We start from the raw sequence: 14,439 nt of genomic DNA, 5'->3' as shown, positions 1-14,439 counted from the left end.
GGGGGGAGTGGGGGGAAAGAACACAACCTTGCGAAAAATAAAATGCTGGCCTCCCAGCCACGCAGCCTGCCCGAGGGAAGGGTGGACAGAGACTGCTGCACAAAGGCAAGCAGGAAAGACAGCTGCTGCCCCCCACTGCTGATTGGCTGAAAGGGCTTCCTGTTGAGCAGCCCCACCACCCTCCTCCAGTCAGTGGCAAGGGGTAGGGCTACATAACAGACAACTCTTGGCCAATCAGTAGCAAGGGGTGGGACTATACAACAGACAGTCCTCTGCACCAATCAGCAGCAGTAGTCACGGCCACCAGGGCCCCTCAGCCAGAGGCACAGGGCGGCCCTGGCCAAGATAAGCCCTTGAAAATGGCAGCCGGCTCTGCAATCTGCCCACAAAATTGGCCAGCTGCCTCCTCGAGTTGGGTAGACCCCTAGTTAAGAGGTAGACCCATAGCATCATTTGCATTGACCAAAAAGACAAATTTAAATTCATAATAGCATAGAAATTGCCCCATTTCAAGTAAAATGCAATAACAGAATTGAACGAGCAGCACTTAGGAGAGCAGGCCCATAAGAATAGCAACATTTAAACCTTAAATGCAATTTCAGCAAGTACTAAATCTGTAGGCAAGCAGCATTAGCTCCTGAAAAAGCTAATAACCACCTTATAGTTTTGGTGCCCATGTAAGCAAGGCCTTAGAATGTTGTGGGAATAATAAAGTCTGACACAGTTTTAATCTTGCGCGCTTAACAATAGTGAAAGAAAACTATAAACCTTGAGCAAAACACTTCCCTTATTCGTTTGCTTATTCAATGAAGAGATATAGGTATTTCTCAACCTTTTCAGACTGAAAGCATCTGTCATTAGACTCAAGGGGCTCCTTGGAAAATGTCAACTTTTAGCTTTCACTTGTTTCTTGACTATGGAAAAAAACAGAGCAAGTCTTCTGTTGCAAACAACTTAGAAAGGTCACAACAGGTCAGAATGTTTTTGACACAGTGAATTCCTATCTCTAGGTTCATTTTGTGAACCATGTGTAGGTGTTTGCACACCTAACAGTGGTAATATATGATGTCTCGCAGCACCTTTAAAAAGGATCTCAGAGCACATTATGGTTCTGCAGCACCGTGATTGAGAATCAATAGTTTATACTGAATGGGGGGGAGGGCGCAGCAAGGGCACTGTCTGGCAGGAAAGGAAAACCACTTGGTGCCCCAGTAGGACTCAGAATGCAGCAGGCCAGGTGGGAGGGGGTCTAGTACCCACAGCTTAAGAAAAAAACAGCCAGCAGCCTAATGACTCATCTTCTAAACTTCCTCCCAGGCAGCACCTCATGTGGGCTTCATACGCTGTTTGGCTGGGCTTGCCTCCTTCCCCCAGTTAAAGGGCCCCAAGAGCTGGGAGCAGCTTCCAGCAGCAGTTGTGCCAGTTGCTGTGTTATCAGCTAATCGTTTAACCGATATAATTAGAGGAGGTTAAACGAACATTTTTAAAACGATATTTACATCCCTAATTCATAGCTAGTTTTTTATCCAGAGTTCTTATCCAATCCCTCTTTAGTCTCTCAAGCAAAAGCCTGAGAAGCTTAGTAACAGAATGCTGTTCTAAGCTTTTTGAACAAACATCTTACAACCAAGTCATAAAAAAGTGGGTTTTTCATAACTTAGTTAAAAAAAACCAAACCAACAACACTTCTGCAGGTTAAAACGCTTCCTTAAACAGCTATCCAGACCTTGGGATTAATATATAGCAATAGAGAGATGAAGCAAAGAGAAGTGCTCATACCCGTATTAGGGATTTCTGTACATAAGATGGAAACTTTTAAAAGGACTCGGTGAGATATATACAACCCTAAATTTACTACTGAATAGAACTGGTCAAAATTTTCTTCCAGTTTGTTTGAAGAAATAACTACAATTACAGAAGTGGTTTCAAATGCATGGAATCTTGTAAATCAAAAGGTTGTTGCATCTGCTTTTGGACTATTTCTAAGCAATCAAATGATAAAGTTAATCCATATATTAAGATTTTAATGAAGGTGTTTGAAGCACTCTTTTATGTAAACCACACAGAAGCAAGAATTTATACTGAAGGGATGGCTATTGTGTTACCTGATATTCCCCTGCCTTTGTAAGTCTTCGCAATAATAGCAGTTGGTTGATGTTTGGCCTGACCAAAGGCTTTGCAAAGTTCCTCCACACTGTGCCCATCAACTATGATAGCATGCCAACTGGAAATGCAAACAGACAGCTTGTTTATAAAGAGTTAAAACGTGACACTCTTACCACATTTACTTGAATCTAAGATGACGCTGAATATAAGATGACCCCTCCCAAATTAGATTCTCCATATGAAAATTTTATAAAATTGTAACAATTTTCCAGATATAGAATCTAATTATTGGAGGCTTACCTTGAATTTATCCCCCTCCCAGGTAGCCCACTTCCCCATTACTGTCAGACCCTGCTCTCCCTGAGTACATAGAAGTGAGGAACAAATTTGAAATGACCAAAACACTGACCTTGAAATAAACATAATTTACCAGATAGGATAATTAGTACAGATTCCCACTGCCTTCTTACTTCATCCTGAATTGAAGCAGTTTACCCCTTTTGAAACTGCTCCAAGTTTTAGCACAGGTACTCCATAAGCACACTTCTAAACAGAACTTCTGTACCCACTTGTATATTGTACAAACTATGCATCGTATCAGTTCAAAGCCAAAATGCATATGATTTACCAGATTACTGGACCCAGTCCAACGAACTGTCTCAACAGGATTTGACCCCACAGCTCAGCACTGCTTAGTATGTCTGTGTAATCCAGATACCACTCATAAAGGATCCATATGCTAATTAGCTCCCCATTCATGACTGGGACTGGGCGCTCATATCGAGAGTCCTGGGATCCTCCAAAAATTTATATGTAGATGAAGTGCAGGGCAACTTGGTCTGGTTCTACCTCACAGAGGACAGGGTCATACTATTCACATACAACAGGCTGAGAGAGAGGGTTAACAGATGGATTTTGGGTGAACTTCTTCGGACCCTGTTTGGTAATGTTTGCCAGGCATTTAAGGCTGGTGAAGAAACAGGAATAGTTGGAAATAGGAAAGGAAGGCACAGCTCAGCTGTCGGAGTGAAGCCAAAATGTATTCAATGTAGTGTCTCACCATGACTTGAAAAATAATTGGCAGAGGGGGACTGCATGAAATAGCCACTACCATACATCTTATTCAGGTGAGTTTCACTAACCCATCCTTGTGGTATGTTCCCATCAGTATGTTTCCCCATATGGGCCATGTGTTTTATAGCCATGCTCAGCGTTGGCTACATTTAATCAACTTCATAGTTGGTTTCCATGACTGAGAGTAAGCGCACACTGCTTTTGTCTATCGTTAAACTGGTGCCAATGTACTGAATGAGGTTTCCTTGGATGTGATTATAAGACAAGTGGCTTTCCCCCCTCCATGCTGATTGGGGGGGGGGGACTTCATCTTTTAACAGAGTAAATATGGTAACTCAGACCCAATACAATGCCTTTTCATCAAAGGCTTTCAAAACTATAAACTGACATTCACATGAGATCATAAAAATATATTCTTTTTTAAAATAACAAAAATATGGAAGACAGGTTAGGCACTTGCTTGAAGTTCATAGTACAGCAGCAACTTCAATAGAAATGGAACTGAGAAATCATCTAGACCTCTTAACGCTAACCAACTCTGCTGCATTTCTTTCCATAAGTCAGCTAATTCTAATTACAAATTAATTAACTTCTAAAAAATTGACACTGGAGATAAATTAGACAGTAAGTAGGTGTAACATAGACCAAACTATTGTTTGATTTATAGCTTCTATTAAGGTATTTTGAAAAGTAATTTTTATTCCATATATATTTTCACACATGTAAAATGTATTATAAATCTCTAAGCCAGCTGACAGCTCTGAAGTAACAAATTTTTTGTTTTAAATATGTTTTACACTCTTCTTCCTGTTCTTCAAAGAGGTGCTATATGTTTCAAAGTTATAATGCACAGTTATAGGTAATTCTTGACTAAATTTTGCAAACAATGTAAAGTGTCTGGAGTACCAAATAAGTTATTCTAATAAGCCAATATAGATAAATGCCTTAATTAAAAAAAAAAAAATCCAAAAACCTAAAATCTGCAGTTTTTTAGGGTTTTCACAGTTCTTGACAAAAAGATCTAATCCTGTGAGGTGCTGAAAATATCCTTCATGGTGCAATTGTAATATCAACACACTTCTGTGCATCTCTGAAAAATCCTTGAGAATGAATACAACACACAGCCTAAAACAGAGAACGCTAAACTTTCAGCCACATACCCAAAAGCTTCACAGCGTTTCTGGTAGATTTCAACATGATGCTGCAGAGGGGCAGGGTCACTTTGTCCAAGACGGTTGATATCAAATATGGCAACCAGATTATCCAGCTTGTAAAACCCAGCAAAGGCCATTGCTTCCCAAACGGAGCCTTCAGATACCTCCCCATCTCCAAGCAGACAATACACACGATAGCTAGAAAAAGGGAGACAAACCGAAAAAACCTCAAGCATGCCAAGCTGTTGTAAAATTACGACAGTATTCAATTAGATAAACATGGAACTAATACAAACCTCAAAAAACAGAAGCAACTAAAATGTAATATATTAAGGGTATGAGTGTACTGCCTTCTCACTCAGGTTTGTTTTGTTCCACCCAACTGGTCAATACAGTCTACATGCGATAAAGCAGGCTATTCAATCAGCAGCCAACAGATGGCATTGGGCCTGCAAGGGGTTAATGTGCAGGCCCATGGGCTCCTGCACAACTGCCACTCCCATCATTGATCCTACTGCTGTACCCAAGGTTTCTAGGGCAGGGCTGCATGGCTGGAGGGTGCCTAGTAACCTAGCTGCCCATACAGCAGAAAAGAGAGTGGGCTTGTACTGCCTGTGCAGCAACAGCCAGGGGAGGGCAAAAGAGGCTCACACACAGCAGCTGCAGGCAGGGGGGTGAGGGGGTGGTGGTGGAAAAGCTCACACTACTTATGCAACAGGGGGTCTAAGAGGCTACAGGGTGTGCAACCGCCCTCGGATGTTTTGTCCAGCTTTGAGCCTGCAACCAGTGCAGCATACAGCCCTGATTCCTTTGACAGAGGACTGGATAAACTGTGTAAATTATTGAGGTTTATAGCATCTGGCACTGAGCAGGAAACTGAAATACAAGAACTAACCAATGGATCTCTTAGAATATTCCAAATTTTGCCATTTTATACAAACCACATAGCTAACTTAGAAGCCAAATGGTAACCATGTAGATGCCTTACTTGGCCAAAGTTAGCTTTCAGAATAAGCTACAAAGCTTTAAAATCAAAAGGAACATTTTTTTTTGTTTTTAATTCTAATGGAAAAAAATATTTATGCAAACTCCTGTTAGAGAGACAGAGAATCTGGAAAAGACTGAAAAGCAAAATAGGACAAAAGTGGTGCAAATTGTTTATGATATTAATTTAGCTCTAATAATCTAAGGTGCTTTTAATAATTCACTTAAGGAAAACAATGTAATATGTATTTTTTTTATGTAGACATTATCCCTTTAAAATATAAAAATCAAGCAATAGGGGAAAAAAGATTCCTCTGCTTTGTGAGGAGAAAAGAACAGATTAGAACAATTACTTTGGAAATTTTGTCAATTTTTATTGAATCAAGTAATCATAACAATTTATAAATGGATTTTCAAAACACCCAGTAAAGAGAGGTGCCAACTGCAAATGTTTCAAAACGTAAATGCTTTATTAAAAAGTTCTTAAAAACTTAATTAAAGAAAAAGTTATGGCAAGAAATATATGATAAAGCCTGGAAAAATAAATGCAATAATCTTTAAAAATAGTAACAGATTGCTCTCAGTGACAGCACTATGCCACTGTTTGCTTTAAAAAACAAACTGAAATTGTTTTAAGTGCACACAGCAAGATTTTCCATTATTTCAGTCCTAACACCACTCCAGTTTTATATGTGCAACTGTCTCAGGTAAGTTTATTTGATCTTGGGCAGTGTATGCACCTCCATGCAAACTGTGTGGAGTATAAATTAAAAAGCTGTTAAGCACGGTAAAAATCTAAAGGAGAAACATTATTTCCTAGTAAAAACCTCTGTCTCCACAACACCTATAAACAAACTGATAATTACAATCACAGGGAGATAACACTAGATTATTGACAACTGTCAAGGGGACTGAACACAGCTGCAAGATAAGACCTAGTAAATCTGAAAAGGAGTTACAACAATGAATCTTATTTTAAAGCTGGAGTAAATATGCCTGTTGAACACTCACTGTGACTCAGCAAGAGCACTGACAATGCATGAAACTATTTCAGCTTTTGCTTCCTCATTACAGTACAACCATTTATCATTTACTGCCTAGAGAGAATACCTACATTTTCATTACCAGAAACCATGAATTTTGAGTGGAATCTGAATTATTATCCCTGGTGAACATGAAAGTGCTTTATATATTATGTGCAGACTACTGGCCCAGACACGGAACTGGATGCTATTTACCAAGCACTGCCCCAGTATGGACTGATGAACTTAGCCCCTAGTCTTTATCTGCTGTTGCCAGTCTTTTTTAGATGGCTGAAAAGATCAGTGTAACATGTCCACTGCCTGCTGGAGATCACAAAAGTAGAAATATACATACCTGCAAATATCAGCTTTAATACAAAATTGAGTAAAGTGACTAATGAATAATTATAGAACTATTAAGCTGTGTCATACTCCCAGAGTGAATACTATACACTAAAATTTATTTCACAACCTTGCTTGCCTGAACTTGATGGTTCACTCAGCCAAATTACAATCCCATATATGCAGGCTGCTCTCCAGCACTGCACACAATACCACTACTTGCTGTCAGTAATGACTAGTTAAATTCTTTCTGCAACCACCATCTGCTAAACTGCATTAAAATCAGCAAATCATCTTTCACAGAAATTATTTCAAGCCAGTGAAGCATAGGATTTAATACTCTTCCTAACTCAGTAACCTGGATTTGAATGTGCTAAAACTGTCATATAAGATACATCAACTCCATCAGACTGCCTCCTTCTTCACACAGATTTGCCTTTGGACACTTACTTCCCTCACTCACCATGCTAACAAGTGACAGAAATAGACATTCCTGTTTCATTTGAGCTGCATGGCCTTCAGTTGATATTCTGAGCCCAAATTCATGACCCAGTAGTTTCCCTTTCACTTAAGTGGTTGCCTACCAAGACTCCTTATCCATCTTATTTCCTTTACCACCATAATTACTCTGAAATTATTATATTGTAACTTATCCCATCTGTATGTATCACTTCAGTTTAACAGTACTCTCCATATGCTGCTCCCCCAGCACTACCTTTTCTACTCTTCAGGATGCATATGATATGCATGCACTGATTCCTGCTAGTCCTTTGGCCTCTGGCCCCGGCCAACCTGAGCGCTGTCATTTCAAAACTGCATTCTGAATTGGGTCCAGATGTTGAAAACAACAAATAAAGAAATTTGGAGGTGGGTAGGAATTCAACATTTCCACAGCAATTTTTTTCAGTAAGTACCTACAAAGGTTAAACAGCCAAAGGAATTACCTGGCTCTGTCAAAGTATTTGCCAGTATAGGCCATTCCGCAGGCAGCACCAAGTCCCTGGCCAAGGGATCCAGTAGCTACATCAGTAAATGCTTGTTTCTGAAAATAAAAAAGGCAACAGTTACTTGGCAGTAAGAAGAAATACAGGGCCCAAACTCACAAGACTCACAGAAGGTGGGGGTGGGGAATGCAGAACTCCTCACTCCAGTAAATGCTGTCACAGCAGGATTCCTGCCTTGCTTTAAAAAAAGCTTTAGATGGCTCCAGTTCTAACCCAATCCATCCCTGTTGCTTTCAGCATGTTTACCTTAAAGAACTTCCCTTCACACACCTCCACCCTCTGTTCTTCTGTGGCAATACCAATGGTGCAATGGCCATAGCGCTATTAACTGCCTTGCAGCTGTAAATTAATCTAGTTCCACAGGGGCCCTAAAGCAGCAGATCAGGAGGACACCCTGAAATGAACAGCATGAGGTTCCATAGCTTTCTGATGAGGCTTGTTTGAAAGGGCACTTTGTACTCTGTTTTCCCTAGCATAGGCTGCTGGCGACAAAGGTTGTTTCTGTGGGGGTGAGAAAGGGAGGTGGGGTAAAAAGCCATCAAGACAAGCACACAAAGGTTCCCCCTGGAAGTGAGCAAATATTGTTTCAGTTTACTATGGGGCAAGATAAGGCATGCTGGAACTTGATAAAAATGGGTTTGAACAGAGTCATTGTGGGTATTGAGGACTACAAGGAAGGGGAAGTACATTATGAAAATATGAAGAGTCATTTTTTTGTGAGTTCACTTGTTTTGAAACACCCACTTCTATTTTTCAAAGAGCAGATACTATCCTCTTTCATCTTTTTAAATCTTTCTTTACTGTGCAACTAGTTAGAACTTGCTACTAAAAAGGTGTGCATTCCCAATTCACACAAAGGACCTCCCTGTGTTGTATATTAAGTTTATTACTCAAATACTTACTGGAACAGGGTGTCCTTCCAAAACAGAATCAATTTTCCTCAAGTTTAACAGTTCTGCTTCTTGGAGGAAGCCAGCCTCTGCCCAAACAGCATATAAAATTGGTGCTGCATGACCCTAGAAGGAAACATACATTCTGAACAGCGAGCATCTTTCCAAAGTATCATGACCAAATCAAAAGCCTGCCTGAGCTGAAGTAGCCATTGGGCTAGCACGATCACAGCATGCCAAAAGCTTATGCATTTTGGAGCAAATTAGTCTCTAAAGTATTACTCTGACCTACCTTCTGTCTGATTTCAGGTTAACATGGCTAACCACCTCTCTCGATTTCCATAGGCTGACAGCAGCAAAGGAGTCATGTGGCTAGTGTTACTCCTAGCCACATGCTATTGGGACCTAGGTGTTAGCGTCTTATCTGAATGCCTCTTTCTCCAGAAACACTGACCCCTTTCATGTCATGCTCACGCACTAGGTAAAGCAGTGATTCTCAAGCAGGGCGCCATGAGATCATTTTAGGGTGCTGCAGGGTACCACTTAGTATTAGCATCATTAGGTACAGAAATACCCACACAACTTGCAAGATAAAAATCAGAGGTTTTAAATAGGAAACCACAGCATCAAAAACAGTCTGACCTGTCCTGGTCTGACAAAAACAAAAACAGTCTGACCTGGTCTTTCAGAGTTCTTTTCAACAGAACTGTTTAATTATTTTTTGTTAGTCAAAAAATCAGTGAAAGCTAAGAGCTGGTATTTTCTGAGGAACGCTTTGAGTCTAACCAGTGGTACCTCAAGTCTAAAAAAGGTTAACAATTACTGGGGTGGAGTATCATTCACTGGACCACCAATAAACTCAACATTGTTCTCTGAAGAGCTTCCAACAAAGCACTAATCAGGCCTGACACTCAGAACTGAAGAGATTGCAGTCAAAGTAGCAGGACTACAAATTGAGAGAGGACATAAACCTCGACTAATATATATATTAAAACTTCTTGGTATCTTGACAGATTTTACAAAGAATATCGAAATAGAATTTATAATTAACCTTATTTAATAAAGAATCTATTTAAAGATTTATTACAACAATACAGTGATGCATTTGACACTTCTTTTCCGATATTTGTGGTACCCATTTCTATGTTCAACAAGCTTTACACTTGGCATTTTTCCTTATCTTGCACTTCCCAACAGATCTTTACTGCCATTCCCATGAATATATACTGATAAGGACCATAAAGAATAAGAGCAAATATCAGTCAAAAACACAGGTACATTTACAATTAATTAGACAAGAAAGAATGACGCAGCAAGTTATGTTGCCTTACCTTAGAAAGAACAAACCGGTCATTGTTGACATTTTTGGGATCTTGCGCTTTGTATCTCATAGTATGGAAAAAGAGCACAGACATAATCTCTGCTGCACTGCAACATGATGTTGGGTGGCTACAAATCAGAACAGATTCACAATTATCACTACTGCCTAGTGTCAGCTCATATTTATATCATTAAAATACAACCCTTACCGTGAAGATATGCAGTTCTAAGTGTTTCTGATAACCTATACCATCTACTATTACCCTGAAGCCAATTAGCTATATTTTGAGAGCACTGGACATCTTGTTATCTAGTTCAAAGTGGATGTTAAAATGTAAGCTCTATTTGATAGAGCACAGACATCTCTGTCTGGGCTCCTTGTTTCTCTTTAGACTAGAAGAACGTCATCACAATCAGTAATACAAAAATATACAGAAAGAACGTGCAGCATGTGCTTGAAACTATTCTCTATTCATTTATTAGCAGAAATGGTATTCAACCAAATGCTTGGGGGAAATCTTTCCAGATGTCAAAAATAGCAATCTGGTCAGGCCATTTATCGGTGTGAAACCAGGCCATTTCTGATCTCAGCAATTACTACTGGTTGGAAGTGATACTGAATGAGGAACAATGTCCAAGCAATGGCTATAGCCATCCATACAGGGCCTGAAAGGAAACTCCAGTCTCCAAATTATAGGGTGGGTTTTGGCTCTATAAATATTTGCACTTTAGTGCGTGTTCTCTTTAAATCTGAACCCTTTTTGTAAAGCAAAAATAGGTTTGTGAAGAACGGGGGTCACAAAATATTTTTATTTTCCATGCATGTTAGGATTTAAGACATTACACTTCAACTGAAATCAGAAAACAAGTGTTTTGGTAGTGGCAATACCCCCCTTACCACTAGTAATATTTCAAACTAAAATGAGAGTTAGACACATGCAAACACTGTGAGCAACACAGGAAGTAACTGTTAGTGCCCCTTAGTATAAAAACTTACACACAGGGAACCAAAATACTTGTTTAAACCATGGTCCAAACATATTAGTAATTTCTGTATACATGTCAGTTAATGAATAAGCCTTACATGCTTGTTTAAAGTTTTCATTCCTTTTAATTTTATTAACTTTATACTTAACCATATTTCTATGCACTCCTGGTCTTGGAAAAAAAGTTTTTAACAACCTAAAATGGTGAGCATGTGGAAATATAAAAATAAGTATAAAAATATAAATTAACTGAAAAACTGAAAAAATCTTTTAAAACTACTGATTAATAAAACATTTTTCCATGACAGAAAACAATACAAAATAAAACTACATCAGATGCTGGGGATCATTTTCAGACTAATGTACAGTTATGCCTGTTGTTATTTTCATTCATAATCATTAGCATACTACAAGATCTGTGTGGGCTAAGTTGCATTAAGACCAAAGGCACTATTTATTAAATCCACACCCTTGTGAGAAAAAGTAATATTTGAAATCTTATTAAGGACAATACGCAGTTCATTTTTTTGCTTTTTCTTGCACTCTTTCTTAGGTTCTTAGTTGAAAAACAATTTAGAATTTAAAAAATCGTGGCGTGGTTTGTATACTCAGGTTAAAAAAGAATTTAATTAAACTGAAATTGCATGAATACCAGAACAAAAAGAATAATTTTAGGGTAACAGGCTATGGTCAGACCTCAAATTGAAATTCAACTGCTTCTAAGAAAATTCTTGCAAATTCCATTTTAAGAACCTTATCTAGTCTTGCAAAGAAACCATAGCTTTAAGAGCTACTGAAAGCCATCTTCTTTATTTTTCCTAAACCTAAGCACCCTCTTTTCAAATCAAGAAATGATTCTGATTCAAATCCTGAATTTGGCCAAAAACCTCTCAAAAAGCACTTTTCCCTGCTCTAAATTAAACAAAAATAGAATGCCATAAATTTTTGACAGTTATAGTTAACTAAGCAAAATTATTCAGAAGCACATATGGCCATGAAAAATGTGCATGTATGGAAGAGTCTACTTTCATTATTATATAATTGGCCTGTAGACCATATTAGATCCAGATTTAAGAAAACCTTCACAATCCACTGCAAGTCTTGCACTGTGGTCACTACCAAGCAATGACGCTGCCATAACTACAACAGCACAAGAATGTGAAGGGAAAGAAAAAGAGGTAAAGAATCCCAGACTTCTCTCTAACTTTAGGCATTCCTGTAGGTATGAAAAACAGGAAGCAAGATTTACTTGGGGCACTGGATGAGATACAAATGCATGCATCCTATGCATGCCTATGGTTTGTTGTTCCATGTCCTTATGGAAACAATGTTGGCGAAATTATAACAAAACAGTACCTTCCAGAATGAACTCTCACAGAAAACTAAAGGACAGAAATACCAATCACCAGCGGGAAAACACATTTCATATGCGCAGTCTCTGACCTCACAGACCCTGTTCTGTGTGTTCAAGTCTGTATTCAGGCAAGGCTCTAATGCCCTCTACTACATATTAAATACTGCAAGACCTGGTGTGATGTAGCCGCCATCTCATGACCTTTCTTGTAACACAGGTGGCAGCCCACAAAGACACTTCCTTCAGGTTAAGTTCTGTTTTTAGGGCTTTTATTGCAAACCTTTCCTGCACTGCTTCTTAACCAAGAATCACAAACCACACTTCTTTATCAAACATGAACTTCCTTAAAAAGTTAATGCAAACCATGACTCAGATAGTCTTTCATTAACACTAAGCACCCAGCAAAATGTAACCTAAAGGTTACATTTTTTATATCCTAAAGGCTGTTCACATTCTTATGCTGTGCACCTCAAGGTCAAACCTGGTTTGAAATGTGCAGAATCCCACTGTACAGCCAGTGTGGCCCGAACCTGATTTAACATTTTAGTACTACCAGACTGTGTTGAAACTTTGCTCTCTTTTCTTCTTATTAAAGGCATACCCTGTTGTGTTACCACCCTGGAAAATAAGTCTTCATTTAAAGGAAACCTTGCTTGTTTGCTCATCTTTGCTTTACTCCTATGGTTCATAACCTGCTCATTCTCTGGACTGTGAAATAATTTCAGGCTCTTCACTTTATCTTTTACAAGCTTTAGTAAATGATCATGTGACTTCACTGGTGTTTTAGTAGTGGCTTCGTACCTATTGGAAAAAAGATAAAAAGGTCCCTTGTATTTATCTCTCTCAAAAAACTCTTTCTGCTACTTTTACAAATGTACTAAAATGGCATAGCTGGAAACTCAGCATGTCATTCAGTTTGTAGTTAAAAGAATGAGGAGGAAATGATTCCAATACTAAGGCAACTCAACCTTGTTGCATCGGAAATCAGTGCAAGTTTTACTTTTGAATGCCAAGGGAGCAGAATAGGGAGCCATGTTTCTGCCAAGTTCCTTGGTGTAAAATTAGATACCTAGGCCTAAGCCCTACCAAGTGGCCTACATGAAATACAGAGCAGATGCCTCAAACTGAAGCTCCACCTCTGTAGTGGGTCTGATACCACTTTTGTTACTCATAATCATGCAGACCTGTGTTAACATTTCCCCGCAGGCTGTGACTTTAAAACAAATTAAAGAGGAATCCGTGGGCATCCTGCACTCACCGCTCAAAAAGTCAACAACCTGACCATGCTCACTCACCTTTAAGTCGGCATTTAATAGGAAAGAATAAAAAAAGTATCTCCTCACCCGCCACATTCTTGGAGCAATGTGAAAAAGCCCCATTCTTGGAACATCTACTTATGGTTCTCAGGAACATGACAGGGCAAGTAGATTGGTTAGGAAGTCACGTGTAAACTATCCAGAAATTAAGAGGGATGGGTTTAAAATGTGCTGTAAGAGACTAACCTTCCTTATTACCCAAGAATTTATTTATTTTTAAACAAAATTACTCTTTTGCTGAAGGCTGTGACATTTCAAAGGAGCTGCTAGAGAAAGAAAGCAATAAAAAAGATGGAATACAATATATATGTATATATTGTACGTATGCATGGGTACACACACAGACACACACACAAAATACTGCTAAGACAGAAAACTCCGGCTGTGATTTTGGACAAATCAGTCGGGACAGTCTTTTCCCCTAGGCCCAGCAGGATGAAAAGAAAGGCTAACCCAGGAATTTGCAGACATCAGGCCGACTAAATCCTGCCCGGAGGCCTGAATAAACTGGGCGCTTGAGACCGCGGCATTGCACAGATAATCCCACGGGGCTGGGAGGAAATTCTGCAGAGAATTATTTCCAGTGACGGGCACCACATGGCCGTGGGCACAAATTCCTTGCTTTCGCATCAGCTTCGCATTCCCGGACCGGCCTTGCTCTGCCTCCCCGGCCGCGCCGGGACGCGACCCGCCGGGGGCAGACACAGCCGGGCTATCAGGGCGCCACCCTCCCGCGCCAGGGATCCCCACCCGGCACGAAGCGAACCGGGGGCTGCGCCCCACACACGCGCCCGCCGGCCTCGTGCACGCGCCGCCCCAGCTCCGCCACGAAGGGGCTGCCCCGCCCCAACTCACCCGGAGCCGGCGGCCGTGGTGGCGCGGATGGA

The 14,439-nt window shown here is 39.9% G+C and overlaps 1 protein-coding gene across 1 annotated transcript in view; it reads right to left on the bottom strand.

The window, feature by feature from the left end:
- Positions 1-14,433, bottom strand: part of TKT (transketolase) — a 53,091-nt gene extending 38,658 nt beyond the window's left edge. The window contains exons 1-6 of the mRNA XM_019505015.1: positions 14,408-14,433; positions 9,908-10,025; positions 8,589-8,702; positions 7,627-7,724; positions 4,341-4,532; positions 2,106-2,224 (exon numbers count right to left, since the gene is read on the bottom strand). Of these exons, the coding sequence (XP_019360560.1) occupies positions 2,106-2,224; positions 4,341-4,532; positions 7,627-7,724; positions 8,589-8,702; positions 9,908-9,991 (607 nt within the window). The 5' untranslated portion in view covers positions 9,992-10,025; positions 14,408-14,433. The remainder of the gene's footprint in view (positions 1-2,105; positions 2,225-4,340; positions 4,533-7,626; positions 7,725-8,588; positions 8,703-9,907; positions 10,026-14,407) is intronic.
- Positions 14,434-14,439: the final 6 nt, after the last annotated feature.

This window comes from Gavialis gangeticus, unplaced genomic scaffold, assembly GCF_001723915.1.
Source record: "Gavialis gangeticus isolate Ggan-Ray unplaced genomic scaffold, GavGan_comp1, whole genome shotgun sequence".
Classification (NCBI taxonomy): Eukaryota; Metazoa; Chordata; order Crocodylia; family Gavialidae; genus Gavialis; species Gavialis gangeticus.
Note: the sequence above shows the minus strand (reverse complement) of the source record. Positions and strands in the feature narration are given on the sequence as shown.